This window comes from Clarias gariepinus, chromosome 5 (assembly GCF_024256425.1).
Source record: "Clarias gariepinus isolate MV-2021 ecotype Netherlands chromosome 5, CGAR_prim_01v2, whole genome shotgun sequence".
NCBI lineage: Eukaryota > Metazoa > Chordata > Actinopteri > Siluriformes > Clariidae > Clarias > Clarias gariepinus.
The window spans coordinates 32,101,707-32,124,207 of NC_071104.1; the positions used below are offsets into that span (position 1 = coordinate 32,101,707).

A 22,501-nucleotide genomic window follows, 5' to 3' on the forward strand; every position below is an offset into this window, starting at 1 on the left:
AGAGAAAGAAAGAAAAAGATGGGTCAAGTTTCTCAAACAGAGCACAAATCTCATCAGGAAACAGCAGAGCGATTATGAGTTTCAATCATATCTGCACTGTAACACTCTTGGGAACATGAGACTTCGGGCGCGATCTGGGTAAGAAAGAAAAACGCGAATAAAGGGAAAAAAGACTGATGGAGAGAAAAGCTGATAGGCAGTGGGAGGAAGAAGCAGTAGTTGTTTACCCCCTGTTGTGTGGGTATGCGATAAAGAAAATGAGGGAGACTGAGACATGAGTTGACCTGGCAGTCCACTAACTGACTTAGATAAACAGGGACAGAGGCAGAAACGAATAGGCACAGTTGAAGAATTTCTCTTCTACCACAGAAGTTTGCTCATGATTACATTTTTTTATTTAATTAAAGAATGATAATCATATACGTTTTTTTTTAATTTCCTTCTTTCTTCTACTTTAGAAGTAGCTTTAGAAATGGCCCATACTTTATAATTACACCTTTGCCCCTTATTCTGTAAAATCAGGATTGTATCTTGTTGGTAAATCCTGATTTTTTCTACAGTATACAAACATTATACATGTGTCATGTCATTGTAAAGTCTTGTCATAATTCAGTGTCAAGCCTTGTATAATGATACTGAGTTTCAAAGCTGTATCTGAACATTTGTTTGCCTTAAAATTCTAGCATGATTTGGTATTGCTAATACACCTGCATCTGCAGTCAAGTCCACCATTTTCAAGTCCCAGACTAACTGAGACTTCTATTAGAAGTCTGAAAGTGAACAACAAATCAAAGTTATGCCAAAAAAAACATCAAGGCCAAGACTTTACACCAGGTAGTTGGCTTTATGCATTACGCCTAGGATTAGGCTGTTTTCAAGACAAAGGAAATACAAATTGTCAATCTTTGGGCATGAGAAAAAAAAAGCATAAAATTTTTTGTGCAAATTCATGGTTGAGACCAAAACCATATTTATAGCAGTGCCAAGATACAAATGCTCTGACAAGTCAGAGGGAAATCCAAGTCAACACAGAATACATTTCCAGACTGGAGTCGTGTCATATTGCACTGATGCATTCACTACCAGACCTATACATCTTCCATGGTACACGTAATAAATCCTATTTTCTGAAAGCATAGTAATCACAGCATACCAAACACACACATAGGGCTAAATTCACAAATACATTTGACTACAGAACAACAATTGATGCCCTAATAACTGCCTTTCTTGTTGTTTTCTGATACTAAAATACTGCTAATTTCAGTGAAGCACATTTCAGATGTTATGTATATGAACAGATATTATACATTAGAAATAAAAAAAAGAGCATTTGTTTTCTTTTCACCCAACATTATAGCATGCAATCATGGGAAGAACTCAGAGCTAAGTGGATGGACTTGTACCTTGCTGATAGGTCTGGCGTAGAGACCTGAGGAAGTGTGATGGAAAAACACTAGATATATAGAGACACAAAGTGGTTGGAGGTATGTGTGTGTGTATGTGTGTACAGTATATGTGTGTGGTAACTAACCAGTTCTGCTCTGGAGATATGGGGTAGAACTCTCTGGAGCATGTCCATATAGAGACCTCTGTGGTTTCTTAGGTCAGGAGAATATTGGCCAACAGTGTGGAGGAACCGCAAGTGATCCTCTTCATTCCAGCCACAATTCCTAATGCACACACACGCATATATACACACCATTAAAAAAACATCGGAACAAAAATGCCAACCAGAGGACCGAACTAGTTAATACAATCTGTCAGGCTTTGATTTCATCAGTGTGGAGTTCAAGTCTATTCTGATGTCAAGGTGTAGTAAGTTAGAATCACTGTACTTCTAATGTACCCATGTTTCTCCACTTATCTCAGGGAGTATCATCAGTTCATCTGTCCTTTACCTCTGACCTGTTGAAGACCCTAAATAAAAGATGTTTAGTCAAATTGGTATGGGAAAAATCCTAACCAGCAGAGAAAAAGTTTGACTTTTTCCAGACAGAATATATACCACTGACCCTGGTTTCAGGAGGCAACATTGTTCAACAATTTTCCATCAAGCACACTTAGCAAACACGCAGGACTGTTTCTCACAATACAGAATTAAATCCCAGACAACTGTCAATGCAGTACAGACTCTTGTCCTACTGCCCCACAAGATAGCACTGCTGTTCAACAAGTCAAACCATATGGTGTCCTAGTAGTGTCATTACTAAGAAAAAAAAATACTGTACATGTATTGTTTTTACTCATTCAAACTCTCTCTTTTGTTCAATCAAGATCTTAGATGAGTATGCGTACCCTGACAGTGAACTACAAAGCTAGAAAAATCAGAGAGTGGAAGAAAGTCACGTCTGATTGGTTGGTTCTGATTGCCAAGGAAACAGCCAATCAGGATTAACCATCGCTAGGATTTCTTTATGAGCTGGAAGATGTTGAGAAAGCACGAAAATTTAAGTATTTTGTGTATTATGTTCACTCAAAAATGACAAAAAATGAAATTAGTAAAATTGGGGTAAATAATATTATATTTAAATGTATTATATTAAGATATATTATGTTAAGATGTATTTTAAACGATATTTAAAACTATTTTTTTTTAAGTTTGGACACACCTTGTATTTCCATGGTCTTTCCTGATTTTTATTTCTTTCTACATTGTACAACTATTCTAAGGGGATCGAAAATATGAAATAATCTCATTGTTGTTGTTCTTGTTACTTAATTACCTAATGCCATATGTGTTATTTCTTAGCTTGAAAATCTCCAGTATTATTATAGAATGTAGAAATTACTAAACAAAAACATTGAATTAGAAGGTCCCCTTTTAACTGGTAAGGTATCCATATACAGGTTGCCCCCGACTTACAAATGAGTTCCGTTCCGGGAGCACGTTTGTAAGTTCAATTTGTTCTTAAGTCCGACAAAGTGGGTCTTATATGTCTTTAACAAAAATACAATATACAATGTAAAGCATACCAATCCACTTGAATTCTGAATCTCTGTCCATTTCCCAACACTGCCTTCATGTGGCCAAAAACCATGAATCTCACGCTAAATGGCAGTGTTGTCTCTGCACCTTTAAATCCAGAGGGGAATCCCGGATGCAATTTTGTTTCAGAGCTGTTTTCCACTGTGTTGGACTGTGAACACTGTTTTGTTAAGGATTTTCTAAAAGTAGGATTATTCACCATCTGGACAGCTTTACAGGACAGCTTTTTTCTTTTTCTATTTTCCTGGACTGATTAATTGAAACCGCCACACACATACAATATACCAGACTCTGGACATTTTATACATTTAAATTGAAAATATTGTATATAATTGAAACTATTGGTATCTGGAGCACTGCAGTGTCTATTTGTTTGTACAATACAAGTGAGCTAGGAACCACAGTCCGTTCCTATCTGAAAAAAATTCGTAACTCGAATGTTTGTAAGTCAGGGCAAACTGTATACATGCATATGCTACCAGTCAAAAGTTTGGACACATCCTCTATTTTGGTGTTTTATTAGGAAAGAACATGTATTTAATATTGTAATGAATATAAAAAGTGTTAAACATACCAGAATGTTTTTTTTTTCTTTTTTAGATTGTCAGAAGAAGAAGGCCAGTCAATCCAAAAAGTCACATCTACCCCCAAGGTCAGTCAATTTTGCCCTCCATGCTGCTGTTGTTTTTTATATGAATGACAAGCCCGGCCCGAGGTGGCTCGGAGCCCACTGCCCAGGAAGACTTAGTGAGTGAAACATCTAATCCTTAAAAATCGACAGATAACTTGTCGTCAACTCGTAGAGACGCATCTGTCTACGTGAACTGTCTGCCTTTATGGTATCCAAGCCTTAGTGAAATGCTGGGATAAGGGCATTAGTATAGCAAAGGAGCATATAGAAGAATAAAGGGAGTTTTTACTCTCATAACTGTGTACTGCGCAAATCAAAAGTCCTTTTTTGATTTGAACACACCTTATACTATAAACTACTGTATATGCCCAAAAGTTTGGAGACACCTGACCATGACAACTATTTGTGCTTGCTGAGCATCCCATGCCAAATTTAGTCACCATGGTAATAACCTACACTCTTTTGGGAAGGCTTTGTACTAGATTTTTGTGCATGGCCATGGAGATTTGTGTTCATTTAGCCATAAGAGCATTATTGGGATCAGGCACTGACATTGGGTGAGGGGGTTGAGTGCAGGACATTCAGGTTCTTCCACTGTAGCCATCAACCATCATTTTCTTAACAGAGGCATTGTCATGTTGGAACAGGTTTGGGCCTCGTACTTGCAGTGAAGGGAAATTGTAATGCTACGGCATAATAAGAATCTTCAAAAAAAAAAAAAAACATGGGAATGAACAGCATGGTGCCTTTACTCAGATTTAGATAATTTCTTTACCCCGGTATCAGTTGATTCTGTATTTATTTCAGGTTTCATATTTATGCAGGTATACCACCCACCACTTTATGGCTCTAAAATAATTCATTTATAAAACCTGTTTTTCGCTGTTCTCTCACTAGGTAGTGTTATATATATGAGCATGTTGGTTTGTGTCCAATAAACAGGCACGATGATGCAATCTGACAGCCTGACAATCAAATCATCTCGGCTTCTTATTTTCTAGTACTGTAAATATCAACTATTAACATTCGCCAACTTCTACATTCGTCTAAACGTAGACATCAATTGTTATAGGTAATACGGTTTCAGATCATTTTTCTGTTTCATTTTATTTTAATAATTTCACTAGTGCGGCTCATCTCACTGTTCCTGCACTGTGCTATTCAAACCTGCCCCCTTTAATATCAGATCCTCATTCTACCGAGTTTGCTCACAAATCATATCTATTATCAGATTAACGTATTTTAAACACCCACCACCTGGTAAACGCACTTAATCCGCTGCCAGCACCAGATAGGTTTTTCATAACAATTTCATATCAACTTTTTAAAATAAAAACTCCAGCAATATAACCTAAAGTCATTTCCATTCAAGGGTTGATCAAATTCGGTACGTCACAGCCACTTATCTTGAGCTTGAATTAAAAAAAATGCATTTAGACATCCCTGCTTGCTCTGCCTCAAATGCTAAACTATAGCCAGGAAGAACCACATACAGTGACTAATTAACACGCAGTAATGTGTCAGTGTGTCGGTGCTAATTACACACCATGTGGCAGCATTTTCCAAAAAAGGTAAACCTCCATGACATTGTGGATAGCAGGAATGACTTATTAGGACAATGTAATAAGAGACGATGTATAATTATATCATTATACAGTACATGTGGATTTTAGAAGTGAAAAGTAAAATTCCTGAGCAGGAAGAGCAGATCTTGCTTGTCTCTCTTTACTGTCTTTTCAGATTCTCCATGTCTTACTGCCTTGTGGATTACTTCTTTGGCATGCATGTGGTGTACTGTGTTTGTGTCTGTGTGTGTGTGTGTGTGTGTATCCCTGTAGGGAGTCGCTGCCTGGGGATACATTGCAGTTGCTGCTTTTTAGACGATGTGATTCGGATGCCATTTTAAGCCCTCAGAGTTCTGCTAAGCTTTTAATTGGGCTTAATGAGCTAAGGGAGAACTGATATGGCGGTCAGGCACGTTAATTAGTCGTCACTGCGGGGATGAGCGGGCATCGTCGGAATGAAACAAAGGGGCCAAATATGACACTATTACATGAAATATAGCAGCTGCCTTAAGACTTCTGCGATTTAACAATAAAAATGTGGGAATCATGTGGCACTGCTCTAGGTGCTCTGGAATGAGCGGGTGAGTCATGACTGTTGCGATCACCTTAGTCCTGTGTCATATACAATTACAGACTTGAGAAGTCAAGAAGTGTGGCCTATGCAATTTGGCGTTATTTCACCGGCTATGGTGTTTGCGCACTAGCGCATAAGCAGTTCTCACTGCAGGCCTTCATCCATAAGTGCTCTCACTGCTAATAATAAACGCCTGGTAGTTGGCGGGTGGTGCGTTATGCAAATGAGATCCTGTTCCCACAGGTACAGTATTTTCTGCTAGATTTATTTCTTGATAGTCATTTTGGGGGTAGTTTTCCTAATAGGATTAAATCTTGTGCATGACATGGAAAAATCAGAGCAGGAATGTTGCCGAATTCTGGGAAATGGGGAAAAGGTAAATATTGCATCGGTGGAAACCACATGGTGGTCTGCGCTAAATAAAGATCCTCCATCATTACTTCATCACTCAGCATATGGTGTAAAATAATTGTGTCACCAAAGCATATTCAAACTTGCTTCAAATTTGCTATATCAAATGTGTCCAAACTTTTTCCTGATGGAACACGTTTCCGAGTATGGGGCACAATGTGGTGGCCAAATCATGTGTGAAAATAATTCCTCATGCTCTCAGAACCACTCTTTCACAATCTGAGTCCCGCAGTATGTTATCTGATATGATAATCTGATTCAGTACTGTACATTCAGGTCATCAGCTGACTTGATTTTATTGCCGCATAACGTTGCTGAGTCTAGACCTGACAAACTGAACCAACCCCAGATCATAACACTGCCTCCAGAGGCTTGTACAGTGGGCACTACAGTGGGTGTATCGCTTCAGGCACTTTCTTTCTTACCCTGCGGCACCCATCGTTCTGAAACAGGAGCAATCTGGAGTCATCAGACATTTCTTCATTACCTCACCCCAAGCATTTAAGCGTTCTTAGATCACTATTGTTCATGATATTTTTTTGTAGTAGAGTTGATGGTTCAGCACTATCTATCCAAGTTTGAATAATGCTTGATGCAGGCCCACAAGGTGCGGTACACCCTGGACGAAATGCCAATCTATTGCAGCAAACACACACACATACACATATGACAGGCAATTTAGGATGGCCAATTAGCTTAATAAGCATGTCTTTGTACTGTGGGAGGAAACCGAAGTACCTGGAGAAAACCCACCAAGCACAGGGAGAACATGCAACCTCCATACCCACAGACCTGAGGTGGGAAACGAGCCTAGACCCTGAAGGTGCACGACGACGGTGCTAACCATTAAGCCACCGTGCCACTAATGTTAATGCTAAAAAGTATATTTATTGAAGTTAAATTATACTGGATCAGTACTTTATCAGTGCAAATGCATGATGCATGCACATACGGAGATCGCAAAGAGGACAATGGAACAGTCATCTGTGGCAGGGAGTGAAAAAAACTAAAAAGGCTAGGGTAGAAGGAATGGTATACTCTCTCTTTCCTGTCAATCATAGCGACATTAGCTAGTCATGGATCTGTAAGTCCATATTTTTGGAAGAGGACAGATAGTACATTCCTCTGAGAGGGAGCAGATGAAGATGCAGGTGGCTAGAGCAGTTGTCAGTCTTACCTGACTCATACGTCACCCGGCTCATCTCTTCCTTTACTTGTGTGTGTTTGGAGGAGTGATACTATTCTTGTGATGTTTCAGTGATGTTAGTTGGTATATGGAGCTCCGACAGTATACACAATGCATAAAGCTTGGCAAGTCTGATACATTCATTTAAATATATATTTTTGCAATAATTGCTTTTAATGGTATGCATTCGAATCTCATTTAAGTTTTACTTATTTTACATGGTGTATAGTTTTATTTCATTCTGCTCTCTATGAACAGCCATTGTTTGATATGACATCAGTACCGACTCGAGGTTCCTGTCTTTGTCAGTATACTCTGCAACTAAACTGATTCATGACTCATTGAGCGTTTTTACAGCCCTATCCTCAAGGTCAAGACATCCATGCTCTAAAACCTCCCCAAACGTTGTAAAAGATGCTTATTGTGATTCAGTCTTTTTAGCAGAAATCAATCTGAATGGACACAGTAGTCAATGTAACTGTAGCAGCATTCTTGTAAGGAACAGCTTTACTGGAGAAACTGAACTAGTATTGAATATGTGGCAGGAAAGTCTTATTGCATCATAAAATATAAAACCCACTCATGTTCTGGCATGCAAAATCAGGTTTTACAGTGATAGGTTACTGGGGGGAAAGGCTGAACTTAATAGAATATTTCATATATAATATAATATAATATAATATAATATAATATAATATAATATATAGTATTAAAATTCTCATTTTCAGTGTACAGCTTTCTTTGTGTGTATATGTGTGTATATGTGTGTACATGTGCTCGTGTATCACCTGTCCAGGCCCAACAACCTGCTGCGTGTTGTCTCTAGGCGCTTTGAGTATTTTTCACCCATGTTGACAAAGACCTTGATGATGGATTCTTTGACCTCAGGGTAAGGGCAGTGTGCGGTCAGGATCTCCTCTGGTATTTGCTCCAAAACACCAACATACTCCTCCACTGTAGAGGCATCCAGTCGCTCCTACACCAGTGCGGTAACATCATGTTCAAGCAGTGAGTCAAATCTGATTAATGTAATAAATATATGCACTGACAGTCAAAGGCTTCTGAACACCTGGAGCAACTTATTACATCACAACTCATTGCAGCACTGTGCCACAAAAGACACATTATTTACCACTAGATGCATAGTAGAGCAATACATGTCTTTTTTTCCTCAATTTAATTTACAATAATCTTAAATATCAGAATTTTATTATATGCAGTAGCACATATTTTGTGCTTTTCATATCAGCAAAATGCTCAAGTTTGGTTTTAACTGCCAAATGCCATATATATACTGTATATTAAGGAAATTTTTATAAGGGTTGTTCCGATATGCTGCGGATACCACAAAAAAATCTGGCATCGGTATCGGCGAGTATTTAAATCCGATACCATTTTCCTAAACATAACCTAGTTATGCCTGCTAGCTTTGCTTATTAGCATTTTTAACACAACAAACTTAATAAAGCATTTGAAGACGCGTCACCCCGTAGAACACGATGGTTACACAAAAGCTAGGACAGAGAAGGACGAGCCGTGCCAGACGCAACAAACATTGGAAGCTTCATTCAAACGAAGAGAAAAGTTTTGACAAGACAGCCAACGAGCAATTAAGATAACCGACTGGATTATCGAGTTTATTGTTCTGGATTAATTAATTGAACATTTGGAGCCCCGGTACAGTTTGCCTGGTCGCAAATATATCTCAGAAACAGCGCTCCCTAAGCTATATGAGACAGTGCATGCGTTATTGAAATTGTGAGCAATACTAAGTTTCCACAGCAGTGTGTAACCTAGTTTAAGTTACTTGAAATATTTAAAGTTCTTTTTCAGATGTTAAAGTTCAGTTTCTTTTTCAAAAATAAGTAATACTGTTAAATGTACAGTATGTCAGATAATAAAAAAACTCTGGTTCACTATATGTATTTGTTCATGTTTTATTAAGGGATAATTCTAAAGCACAGCATAAAATTATTCTGTCAATTAATACAGGGCTAGTAGTATCTACAGCTGTATATACAGATACACACCCAGGTATCGGATCAGTACTCGGTATCGGCTGATACCCTGAGCCCAAGTATTGGAATCGGTATCAGGAGGGGAAAAAAGGTATCAGAACATCTCGGATTTTTATACCGCCTGATAATGTCAATATAGTAATCAAGTGGTTAGCACTGTCACCTTGCACCTTCAGGGTCAAGGTTCAATTCCCGTATTGGGGTCTGTGTGCATGTTCTTTTACCTGCGCTTGGTGGGTTTCCTCCCACAGTCCAAAGACATGCAGATTGGGCTAATTGGCATTTCCAAATTGACCACAGTGTGTCATTATGTGTGTGAATGTTGACCAGAGGTCCTACTGTGGTTGTAAAATGGGAATAAATACAATGGTAATCACCATTGGCTTCCTCTGTCCCTAGTTGGGCTACAGAGATTCCTAGATGGATATAACAATATGGTAACCTCTATATACCATATCACTTTATGTGAAATATGAAGCCATATAACTTATATAGGGTCAATCTGACCTCATTAGACCTTTAAAGCAACATTTCTTTTTTTTTAAATTGCTCCAAGTACTTACAAGTGGTTTTCCTATGCCCACAAAGATATGGCCATTCCAATTCTGTGAATTCCCCTCTCATTGTATGTGGAAATGCTCTCACTTTACTGTGATTTCAACGTTTATAACTTTTTTTTTCAAAGTTCAATCTTCAAAGTTTAAATACATGTTTTTTTTCTCATAAAGATTTTCAAATGAAATTTGTTTCAAACAAATAATAAATAGTGAAGTTAATGCTAAATATTTAGTTAATGCTAAAAATACTGTATGGTAAAATATATTGTAAATTATTAAATAATATACATATTTACAGATTAGCACAGTCTTTTTCTTTGAACTGCTAAATGTAAATGGTCAGATGATATTGATTAATTTTCCATAGCTTGTTAGAATATTTTATCATTTTTATGGTCACAGCTAATTTATAAGAGTGCTTATTATTTATGCATAATTTAAGCTTGATTTTGAAAGTGTTAAAATTTATTTTTATTTAAGGTTATTTAGGGAAAAATGTAAAAGTGTTTAGCGTTAGCATGTGTATATGTGATCTTATTTAGCGTTTATGGAAGAAGTGCTTGGCATCAGCACTTTGCAACAATCAGAGGTTTTCCGCCACAGTAAGGTTTTTAGAATGAAGGACAATGCAGTTTCTTGGTAACCAGCTGCATTTTCTTGTAAAACCATCTACAAGATCAAATGAAACTACACATTGTATAAAAGCATGATGTGGTTTGATGAAGAAAATTTGCAATCAGAGGCAAATACATGTAGTATAAAAAAATAATCATAATTTGTTGTTACAGGAAAATAACTACTAGTGGTACTGAATTACAGCAAGCCATCACTGATTGTTTTTTACATTTCCACAGCACACCACATTATATTTCATTCTTACCATATTATACTATGACCAGTATCACAACACAAGCTGGTTTCTATCAAAAAAAATAATAAATCATACCTTGCTACATCAAAATAGTATTTACCAATTTATCATTGCATAGCACAAACTATAATTCATATAGGACTAGCACTGGATCATTTCATGCCGTCAACACCGTTATAACAAATGCTGAGAAACGTAGCATGAGCCTCAACCTGCCAAAAATTGCCAGAGTGATTAATACCTCCAGTCCAGCAGCGCTTAGCTCCTGCTCCAGAGTGACACACTCATCCTGCAGTCTGTCCATCACGGCCTGCTGCTGTTCCTTCACAGATGCCACCTGGTGAAAGAGACAGACAGACAGAACGAGGGGTATGGATAAACAGAGGAAGAAGATAGATAAGGTCGCGAGATCACATGAAAAACAAGAACAGCAGAAACAAGCCATTATTTGTAAAGTCTTAATTTTAGGTATCCAGAAGTAATTATTAATTGCACAATTTTCAAAAGTCTGCCTGTCACATCCTACGGTATTTAAATCACTTTAAATTTACTTTTAACAAACAGATTCACAGACTTCATCCACCTACATTTACTTTTCCACCTCTGTTTACTCTAACTTCTCTCTTCTCTATATTTCTTGTTACCTGCTGTATATCACTAATAAGCAAGATGAGTCATGTCACATTAAGGAAGGCTACCGAAAGAAAGTATGAAGTTAGAAAGAATATATATATATTCTTTTGATTGTATGAAATTGTAGACACAATACCCATGTACTGTACTACTACAGACCAAGTTCAGACCTGTGTCATTGTTCATAACTAAATGTCATAAAATCGTATTGCATTAATATGCAAAGTACAAAAAACATGGCCGCCTACATATTCAGCTAATTATCAGTGATACAGTTGATGGATTACTCAAAACAGATAACTTTATAGTCAGGGTTATGGATTTAAAAGGGGAATCTGTCTGTACTGTATGTTAAATGTATGTTAATCTAAACATTTCTTATATATACAAGTGTGACAATTAAAAGTAAAAATAAAAATGCTACTTTGCTCACTGCTGATTATTGTCTCTTTTTGATGTCACCCACAGGTTTTAGAGTTTACCATCCTGGCAGGATCTAACTGTTGTTCAGAACCCACTTATAGTATCTAACTATGACCCACAAGCTAATTTGAGTTTAGCTTTAGCTTAGCTAAACTGCTATGGTGACATTCATTTATATGCTAACCCTACTTTGCATTTGATTGAACTCTTGTCATTCATCATTCATACCTTGCATCTACCTCAACTCCTACATTTCTTGTGGTAAGTTTAAACTACAATGATTCCAGTTAGCTGGTTAGCTAAAGTAATGGACAGCTAACTGGTTTTACACCTTAAAATCAGCCGTGCCACTGATTATACACCACTTTATGGCTTAATATAATTTAAACTGATGATTGATGAGTTATATAAAAAGTCACCCTTTACAGTTGTCATGAATAGAAAATCTAGCTCTAGAGACCAAAACCATTTTTTTTGTTGTTTGTTTGTTTTTATCATGGCAATTAACTCACTTTTGAAACCCAGTGGACATTTGAGGAACTGCACATTTTGGAAATTACTCATTTTTTAGAACCAGAAGTTGTTTGCTACGAGCAGCCATGGTAATTTGACATGAGTTGAAACTAAAGATGTGCTCTTTGTATTTTTTTCTAGTCAGTTAAAATAACATCTAAACAGTACATTGCAATGTATACAGTTTGTACATTTTATTGATTTATTTTTACCACCTTTAGTTTGTTTAATTACATTTTATTGCTTAGCAGATGCTACGGCAAGGAACAGGGTTTAAAAAATCATTAATCTCAGCATAGAGATAACGACATGACAGGAAATTAAAGGTTATGTAGAAAAAGAAAAAGAGGTGCTGATCTGAATTTTTGGGGGGTTTATTTGTCATGTATATTGAAGTGCTTGTCTTGCATCTTTCATAGATGAAGTGTCGCTCTGTGAGACGACCAGGGTATAGACATAATAAGGCATAAGGAGTAAAGTAAAGGAGGGAAATGTCACATGTACAGATCGAGTTATGATATCATTTAGCATATTTACTCATTCTAACTGTCAGATTAATTCCTGGCTATGCCACTGCTGTTTATTCAAAAATATCTGTATATGCAGTATATTAGAACAAATGAAGTGTGGAGCAATGCAGTTTTTAATCCTACTATTCTGAACAACCCAATCTGCAGTTTATATATATATATATATATATATATATATATATATATATATATATATATATATATATATAATAAACCCAGATTGCTCTGTTCATCACATAACCAATAAACAGAACAGTCACAACACTAACACCACTTTCAGGTGACTTGAATAACATTGATTATTAATTATATACAGTACCAGTAAACTGCTGCCAGGATCATAGATACCCATGCTCATTTATACCTGTGGGGACCAAAGGCCAGCCCGTCCACTCTGATTACACAGAAAAGCTAATGTAGCACAACTTGATGAAAAAGGTTGACACTGGACACAATAGAAGGATATAAATATGACAGGCTGTGGCCCAGTGCACCACAGCCCGCCATGCATAGGGCACACCAAGCAAAGAGGTCAATATTGTTGATCTGGCCTCCAAATTCCCCAGATCGCTATCCAACCAAGCATCCATGAAATGTTCTGGACAAACAAGTCCAATCCATGAGGACCAAATCCCACAATCCACAGCACACATTGGCTCTGCCATTGCACTTAATGTGCCAGATGTCTTGTGGAGTTATGCTCTGAGCAACCAGGGTCACCCTAGTGGCACAAAGGGAACTTACACAATATTGGGCTTAATGATTTGCATTTTAATGTGATGCCTGATGGTCTGCATCAATTTGTTCAGTTAGCACAAAAAAAAATCCAACACTTGTGTTTAACTCCAACTGTTTTTAATGCTTTTTCATGCAAACCGCTTATATTTAAAGTATGTTTTCAGTTGTACACAATTCCATTTAAATGTGTGTTAAAAGCCTTCATCTTATAAATTAATATACAGTCCATGATTTGAGTTTTATCTTTTAGCACTTATCATTAAGAAATTTGCTTTAAAAGGTTCTTAAGGCATGAGGTCAAGTTCTTTAATGGCTTTACTTCACCAAATTTAAGCTCTGTCTTACCAAGAGCAGTAATCACAGTAGTTTGCTGTCAGCCATTTAATAGAAAGGCATTATAAAGCCAAATCTCTCTCGCTCTCTCTCTCTTCCTCTCTCTTCATTTTCTCCGTCTATTTCATTTGCCTCTGTTTTTTCCCCAATGAAAGCTTAACTGCCTTACCTTAACATGGTGAAGGACAAACCTGGATTTCTACTTGTTATTCACTCCCTGTGTTTTTAATTAATGCACTGGTTGTAATGCGTCTTCAGAAATTATACCATGTCTGCTGTTTCAGCAGAAATAAAGAGTATAGAATGAATTGACACAATGTGAGCTTTAGCAACTGATCGGTCAAACAACTGTGTAAAGTTGCATAGTTACAGCACGTGTTATTTTACTGTAAATGAACAAGTTGTTTAGATACTGTAGCATGCATTCTTAAGACATTATTCTTATAAAACATTGTTTGAATTTAATAAATCTCTCACACAGTGGCACGGTGGTACCTCCAGGTTTGGGGGTTTAATTTCCACCGCATGGTCTGTTTGTGGAGTTTGTATGTTCTCTCCATGATTGGTGGGTTTCCTCCGGGTACTCCGGTTTTCTCCCACAATGCAAAAAACGTGTGCGTTTGTGTGTGTGTGTGTGTGTCTCTGTCCTGTAATGGATTGGCACCCTGTCCAGAGTGTACCTTGCCTCGTGCCCAAAGTCTTCAGGGATAGCTCCCAGCCCCTCGCGATGCTGTACGGGATACGGTATAAAAGATGGAAGTAAAAAATCTCTCACAGTTAAATGCAGTAAAAACGTTTTACATTGTGAATTTTTTACAACTTATAAATATAGTCATTGTGTCTGCCAAGACAGTAGCGAAAACCATTGGAAAGACTCTGGATTACATCTTCATGCTACTCCACTTCGACAAATAAGCACCTTAGAATATCTGGCTTGACACTGCTGTCATTTTTCTGGTCATCATGGTCCACTGGGACAAAGGGAACCATGATGACATAGAATTATAGGGCAGATATAATGCTCATGTAGCCACAGGGCCATCAAAAAGGGGAGAAGATGTTCAACTTTGGACATCTGTAGCAATGTTAAGATGTTAACAGCTATAATTATGTGTAATTATATTTACAGAAAATGGTCTTGTCCTGAAAAGCTCTTTCTCAAGTGCTGTTTAACAATAAGACAGTTTTATTTATTGAAGAAATAACTATCCAGCTGTACATTTCAGGGTATTTCTTTATATGTTTACCCCATAGCCAAGGTGAAATCTATCAATCGTGGAAAGCACTTAAAATCAGCTTGAAAGCTTCTATAGAATAAAACCCAGGTCCAGCCAGGCTTTCTCGTATATAAAGGAGGAAAAATCTGTGAAGGTTGAAATAAAGTAGATCTGCTTAAAAATCCATAACTGAGGATATTGAATGGGAGAGAACAGAGAGAGCGCGCGAGAGCGAGAGAGAGAGAAGATGGTGCTTTCATTTGTTCATAGTGCTGAATGAGACGAAAGAGAGGGCCAGCTGATTAGATGACTCATATCTCATGTCTCAGAGAGTGTGCCCTCTCCAACAGTATGTATGTGTTACTGAAGCCATTAACATACTGACTATGAACCCTGTCCCCTTTTCTCATCATTACTGCAATAGAGGTGAGGAATTTAATAATCACACTCGGGCAAATAGCATAATATCATTTCATTCAAAGCTGCAGTTATGTAATGTGGGAAAATGTGCATTAAAAACGTTAGCAGGAAGGCGATAAGGCTTCCTAACGGGTCATTTTTATGTACTGGAAAATGACAGAGAGAAGGAGGGAAGTGACTGTGTTTCCAGGTTTTGTCTGTGCATACAGTATGTGTGTGAGGCTGTTTTTGAAAAGAAATCTATATAATTACTTGCATTCAGAACAAAACCAGTAGATCCACAGGGATCTGTTATTGTTCAGAGACAAATGAGAGTCATTCATTGACTTTCGAAGAACGTCTCAGATCAATGTGTGTGTGTGTGTGTTGAAAAAAAATGCTTTATGTCAAAGCTATCCATTTATATTCCTATAACGAACTACTGAAGGTGTTTGGAAGAGACATACACACTCATCTGCCTCCCATTACACACCAGAGGAGCGTGACTCGTACCAAGGATTTACTACACACTCCACCTATTAGTTCAGCTACTTTCACCTACATATACTATATGAAATGCATAATGTTGCTGCCTGAAGACACATTTTCATTAAACAACATGAAGATAATTCATATCCTATCATTAGAGATTTCCTGCTATATGCCAAAATAACAGGCCAAAAAAGTCCTTTAGGAAGCCTGGAGAACTATTTTTCGAGACTACATTAAAAATACAAGAAAGTCTGGCTCTTTGGAAGTAAAATATAAAGAAATGAGGGGATTATAAGATTTTTGCAGAGTACTACAGATCAGGTTGATACACAATTCATTTGTTAATTTGCTCAAAAAAAATATGATGCAATTGCTCCAAAGTGGTGCAATATAAAATTATTTAGCCGGTTGATGAATAAAAATCCATCGTTGGAAGAAAAAAGGGCATGACCATGTTCTTAGATTATTATTTTTTTACTGTCTTTTACAGTGGCAACTAATGATGCAGTAAAGGAACCTCGTATATCTAATCTTTAATTTAATTCTGTTCTTCCAATGCAGTGTGTTTCATTCTTTTTCATTCTAAATACAAACGAAGGAATAACCTCAAACAGTTTTTTGCAAAGCAGGGTAAGTGTGACATTTTAAAGAGATAGTATGTCTATAGTCCACACTAGATCACCTGAAGGCTAATGATATTCTAAACATATTCAACATATTTAAACCATGCAAGAAAAACATCTTAGCAAATGAAATCTCTTGAAATATTTCAGATATAGTCACATTCATCTTTATGTTCTATTACAAGATTCTAGTAAACCAAATCTAAGATAATAAAACTAATTTTAGACATTTTCATATACTAATTTTCAAGTATGAAATGATCTCCCTTACAAAAAGTAAATGTTTGATTAAATTAGATCATTCAACTTTATTATCACCGCACATGTGGGTACAAGGCAACTAAATAGAGTTAGCATCTAGCCAGAAGTGCATTTTCGCAGTGCAGAACAATTTGCATATATAAATAGTGCACAGTGAGGGAGGTAAATACTGTACAATGAGTGCAAATGAGCAAATAATTCTAGGTGGGTGGAATAAGGAAGTATATTGTATACCATGATTAAGAGTAAACAGTATACTCTGAGGGAGGTAAATAACCCACTAAGCTTTTAGCTATTTTGCAGCCAAAAAAATTGCCACAAGTTTACCAGTATTAGTCACTAGTGATTTCTGTAAATTTTCTGGCAAACATCAGTTAATTCCGACCAAGTTATCTGATTGGACGAGGGGAATTCCACGAGTGCTGATAATGGACGATAACAGCACTGTGGATGTGTTGGCGGACAAAAAAATCCTGTCTAAATAAACAAACTAATCATAATTTGTTAATAATAAATGGTGTTTGTAAAACATATATAGAACATATAGGGTGTTCTATAAAAGCAATACCACACAGAGCACAACAACATTCCTTTTCATGTGATATTTCTTAATTCCATTTAATTGTTCACAGCTGTTTGCCAAAAACTTGAATTTTAAGAAAACAACTCTAGAAAACTTAGTAAAATTTCAGTGTCAGATATGCAAAAGGCCCAGGTTCAAGTCCCACCCAATGCCCAAGCCCAGATAAATTGAGGGGGTTTTGATAGGAAGGGCATCCGGCAAAAAAGCTGTCCTAAGTTGTGTATGGATCAGATGGTCCGCTGTGGCGACCCCTTAACGGGAGCAGCCAAAAGACTCCCAAACACTTACTATCCATATCTGGTTTACGGCAATCATAAAATAGGAAATTCTACATACATATATTTAAGATATTTATACGTGCCAGGATACCATTTTTAACATTCTTTCCTCTTGGTCATTCGTGAATGGGATCCACTGATTCTTTAAATGTTGGTCCTATTGACCCCTTTAGCAGTAAATGTTAAGATTAGATTTTTCATAAGTTTTTAATTTTTATATAAAGCGATAGGTATTTACACAAAAAAATTATGTACATATTATGTACCAGGTATGTTCCAAGCAGTAATTATGCCTAAATAACGTTTTAAAAACCGCTTGGAACATGATGGGTATTACACTAAACAATAATGTTTAAAGTTTTTGAATCGTCAAGATCTTCTATTCCTACCCAGGTTCTTACTGTGTTTGTACAATAAAGCCTAATTAAGTTATGAAATGAAAACTATAGTTGTCTTTATCCGACCTTTATTTAAAGAACGAGCCTTTGCAGCAGCACTCGACCCAATAGGACTGATTCAGTGCATCTTATTCTGTGTACAGTTTTTCATGCACCACCAATAGCACCAAGACAAATGTCTTGTCCATGTCAAAATACTCAACAAATAAAGTGATATATGATCCACGAAACTCTCAAATCCTTAAGGACAGATGTGTTCATTCAGTAAGAACATAACACTGCCTAGGGTAAAGTGTGTCTCCCATAAGTGTAACAGCAGCATGATGGTGCTATTCAATTCCCATCCATGCCCAAACCCCAGCCACTGGATGCAGTCGCAAGCCCAGATAAATCTTACATTAGGAAATGCTACATATAATAGGAAATTGTGCATATATTTGACTATATTTAAGACATTTATACTGTACATGCCATGGTAATATTTGTTGACATACTTTCCTCTTGCTTATTCATGAATTATTCATTGATTCTGTGAATGTTGGTCTTGTTCGGTAAACGTAATGCTTTCATTTCAAGTTTTTGCACAACTAATGGTACAGAGACAAATGTCTTGTCCATTTCCACATACTCAGCCAATAAAGTGATTTATGATTCATGAAACTCTCAAATCCTTAAGGACATAGATGTTCATAACACTGCCTAAGGTTAAACGTCTCTCCTATGAGCATAACAGAAGCATGATGGTGCTATTAGTTTTTCCAATTCACAGCCAAGTCACTGACCAGGAAAACACTGACAGACTTGGGATTTTAACTGACATTTGTCCATCTACTGGCTGGTTTCTGTTACCAACAATGTCTATGGCCCTCTATTTATAGCCCACGTTTTAACGTTAAGATAATTATCACTTTTAATTCCCATGTTTTTCATACTCCAGTGCATTTCCAAGTGTCAAGATGAACAGCGTTCTGAAAGGTCACATTTATGTTTATTGACGTGTTTTCTCTGTTCCAGTAGACACAATGCAACACGGTTTAAATGAGAATTTCTGTTTCTCAGACTTTTTTTCTTGTGTCGGCTGATGTGTTTGTGTCAGAGGGGATTTATACAGTATGTATATACGCGGCTGTGTGGAAAGAGAATATTTCAGAATAAACTTGACATATATCTGGGTAAATCCTGCTGCAGTCTGTTTCTGTTATAAGAAAATCAGCAACAGCGTTGTGTAATGCACTATACACGAAGCGAGTTCTTAATACAACCATGAAGTTGATTTTCCAGTAGTAACATATCATATAGTGTATATAGAACAACTAATTGCACATTATGTTTTATAATAATAATAATAATTATAATAATAATAATTATAATAATAATAATTATTATTATTATTATTATTATTATCATTATTATTATGAAAATATTATGATAATTATGTTAAACAACAGAAGCATCTTGTTTCTCTTTCAAAAGATTGAGTTACATTTTTACCAAGAACTGTTACGCTATTTCTGACATTGGAGACTCATTCCAAAAACTCATTCCAAAAATATTATCTCTATACATATGGCAAGCAATTACAAGTTTTTGAAAATTAGTTGTTACTAAGAATAAAAAAAAAAAAAAAAGTATAAAGTAAGAATAAAAAAAAAATTTAAAAATTAAACGGAATAAAGAAAATAAATCGTTAAATACGTACCTGTATTCAGTTATGCTTATCATTTGTCGATATTAACCAGTAATTGTTGTGAATTATTTAATTATTAGAGAAAAATATTGGAAAAGATGTATAGTTATAAAAATTAAGATATTAAGAGTTGGTTTGCTATATTTGGACCCTAGAGAAAGAAACGTGTAACTGCACAATATCTTTTTAGCTGACAGTGTAACTAAGATTATGTTTTCACTGTAGCTAAGAGGGTTACGATGCCACTAATGTTTTACATGGCTGTCATTGTGTACTTCATTTTATGCTTCAGTAACTTTGTAAACAAGCATGTCTGGCAATAAGCCATCAGTTGATTTGAAAATGAGAAAATTGCATGACAGCAGAGGAGAACAAGCAAACACACAGAGCGTTATGGTTGAGCATGTGTGTGTGTGTGTGTGTGTGTGAGAGAGAGAGAGAGAGAGAGAATAGTGGAATAGTGCTATATATTGCATAATATATATGGAGAGTACTGAAGTTAATGAGGATAATTACGTATACCAGCAGTGTTGACTGATGTGGTCTGATCTATTCAGTGCGTCCATAGAACATATACAGTGAAGATCTATTGGTGATATCGGTGTTCGTTTATGTACCTGCTGAAGGATTTGCACCCACTCTGCATCCTGATTGACTTTTGGATGCCGTGACATCAGTCTGTAGAGCAGGTCCTCTCTTAGCTGGCACACTGGCTCTACTGTGGCCAAACGAAATGCTTCACGTTCATGCTCCAAAGTCAGATCTACAGAACACATATTATCAGAACATACACACATTATCACTAATCACATCATTCACACTATGTTTTTTATATCTCTTTGTATTCAAATAAAAAAAATGAGTTGGGTGTGGCATAAACTGAAAGTATGGTGGCCGTGAAGTGCAAAACAAATGAACAAAACTGAAAACAAAATAAATAAATAAATAAATAAATAAATAAATAAATAAATGAAAAAACTAAAACAAAATCCAAAACCAAATTAACAAAATGGAAAACAAACTAACAAATTCAAAACCATTATTACTGTTATTTTGTTTTGGGCTTTGAAATTTTGTTTTTGAATTAGTTATTTTGTTTTCCATTTTGTTAATTTGTTTTTTTATTTGTTATTTTGTTTTGTATTTTGTTTTTTTTGTTTTCAGTTTTGTTAATTTGTTTTGCACTTCAGGGCCACCATATAAAAGGTTTTCTTTTTCTTTTAAATAATAATATTTCATGGGACTGGTTCTTATGTGGTTATTATTTGTAGGTTTTGTTTGAACCTACCTATTATATTTTCTTACAAATTTGTTTTAATTCACACATTTGTTGAAGGTAGTTTAACATTTGACATTTTTTAATATGACTCCTTTGTTTGAAAATACAATAAAATACCCTATTTTATATTATATATTTTATTATGGACCTTATCTGAGTCGATAATACACTGCCTGGCCAAAAAAAGAAAAAGAGTGCACATTAATATTTCATTCCACCGACTTTAGCTCTAAAAACAACGGCAACGTGATGGGAATTCATAATTGAAAATCATTTGTCATCCTCCCAGAACCACTCTTTCACAATCTGTGTCCTAGACTATGCCCATGCCATCAGGGAAGAAAAACTCCACAGAATGATGTGTTAGCCTGGTCAGTCAGTCCATTCAGGTCATCAGCTGACTTATAATATATTGCCACATACCGTTGCTGAGCCCAGACCTGACCAACTGAAGCAACCCCAGATCATAACCTCATCATAGTCTCCAGAGGCTTGTACAGTGTGCACTATGCATGATGAGTGCATCACTTATATGTATTCCCCTTCTTACCCTGACACATCAGACCGCATGATCCTTATCCATTGCTCCACAGTCCAATCTTTATTCTGCCTAGCTAATTAAAACAACTTTTTCATTAACAATGTGGTTTTCCTATGGTCAGACAACATTTTAGTCCCAATCCAGTGAGTTCTCTTTTCTTCATTGTCTTCAATACATGTTTCAATGATTTGATCTCTCTGATCACAAATTTTTCTTTTACCCACATTTGATCCAGTAATTTGACCTTTCTGAAACAGTACTTTTTTCCCCAGGCGGTGTATTTCTGCAATCTGCAATCCCAGCCAACGTTTCAGAGAAAATGATCCATACATGAGCTGATATACACATAAACTTCAAGTTTTGCCTTTCTCATTTGAAATGTGTTCAAAATACGTCCACAGACAAAACAATTTCTGCTCTGTATGAAATGAGCAAATGATACAAATGCAAATGCATTCACATCATATGCATCACTTCACCAAGGCAACATCGCCACCATTTTGCAACATAATCTACTCTGACTCTGATGTTACCCTGCTACAAAAAAAAAAACACCGCCTGATGCCATTATTGCTCTCCATGATGCTAATGACACTAAAAACACTGTTTTATTATTGCATGTTGTTAAATTCCCCATCAAAATGGTAGTTATTCTTTATTACCAAAATGCAGAAGATCATTGAAGAGGTCTCCATCTCCTTCTTCTTCCAGTCTGCTTCTGGTTAGGAAGTTCCTCATTTCTGCCTCCACTCGCTCCCTAAAACAGGGGAA

The 22,501-nt window shown here is 36.4% G+C and overlaps 1 protein-coding gene across 1 annotated transcript in view; it reads right to left on the reverse strand.

Moving 5' to 3' along the window:
* The window catches only part of LOC128524546 (coiled-coil domain-containing protein 148-like), an 86,603-nt gene that overhangs the window by 35,096 nt on the left and 29,006 nt on the right, over window positions 1–22,501 (reverse strand). The window contains exons 5-9 of the mRNA XM_053497156.1: window positions 22,393–22,487; window positions 20,528–20,673; window positions 11,044–11,139; window positions 8,145–8,332; window positions 1,535–1,673 (exon numbers count right to left, since the gene is read on the reverse strand). Of these exons, the coding sequence (XP_053353131.1) occupies window positions 1,535–1,673; window positions 8,145–8,332; window positions 11,044–11,139; window positions 20,528–20,673; window positions 22,393–22,487 (664 nt within the window). The remainder of the gene's footprint in view (window positions 1–1,534; window positions 1,674–8,144; window positions 8,333–11,043; window positions 11,140–20,527; window positions 20,674–22,392; window positions 22,488–22,501) is intronic.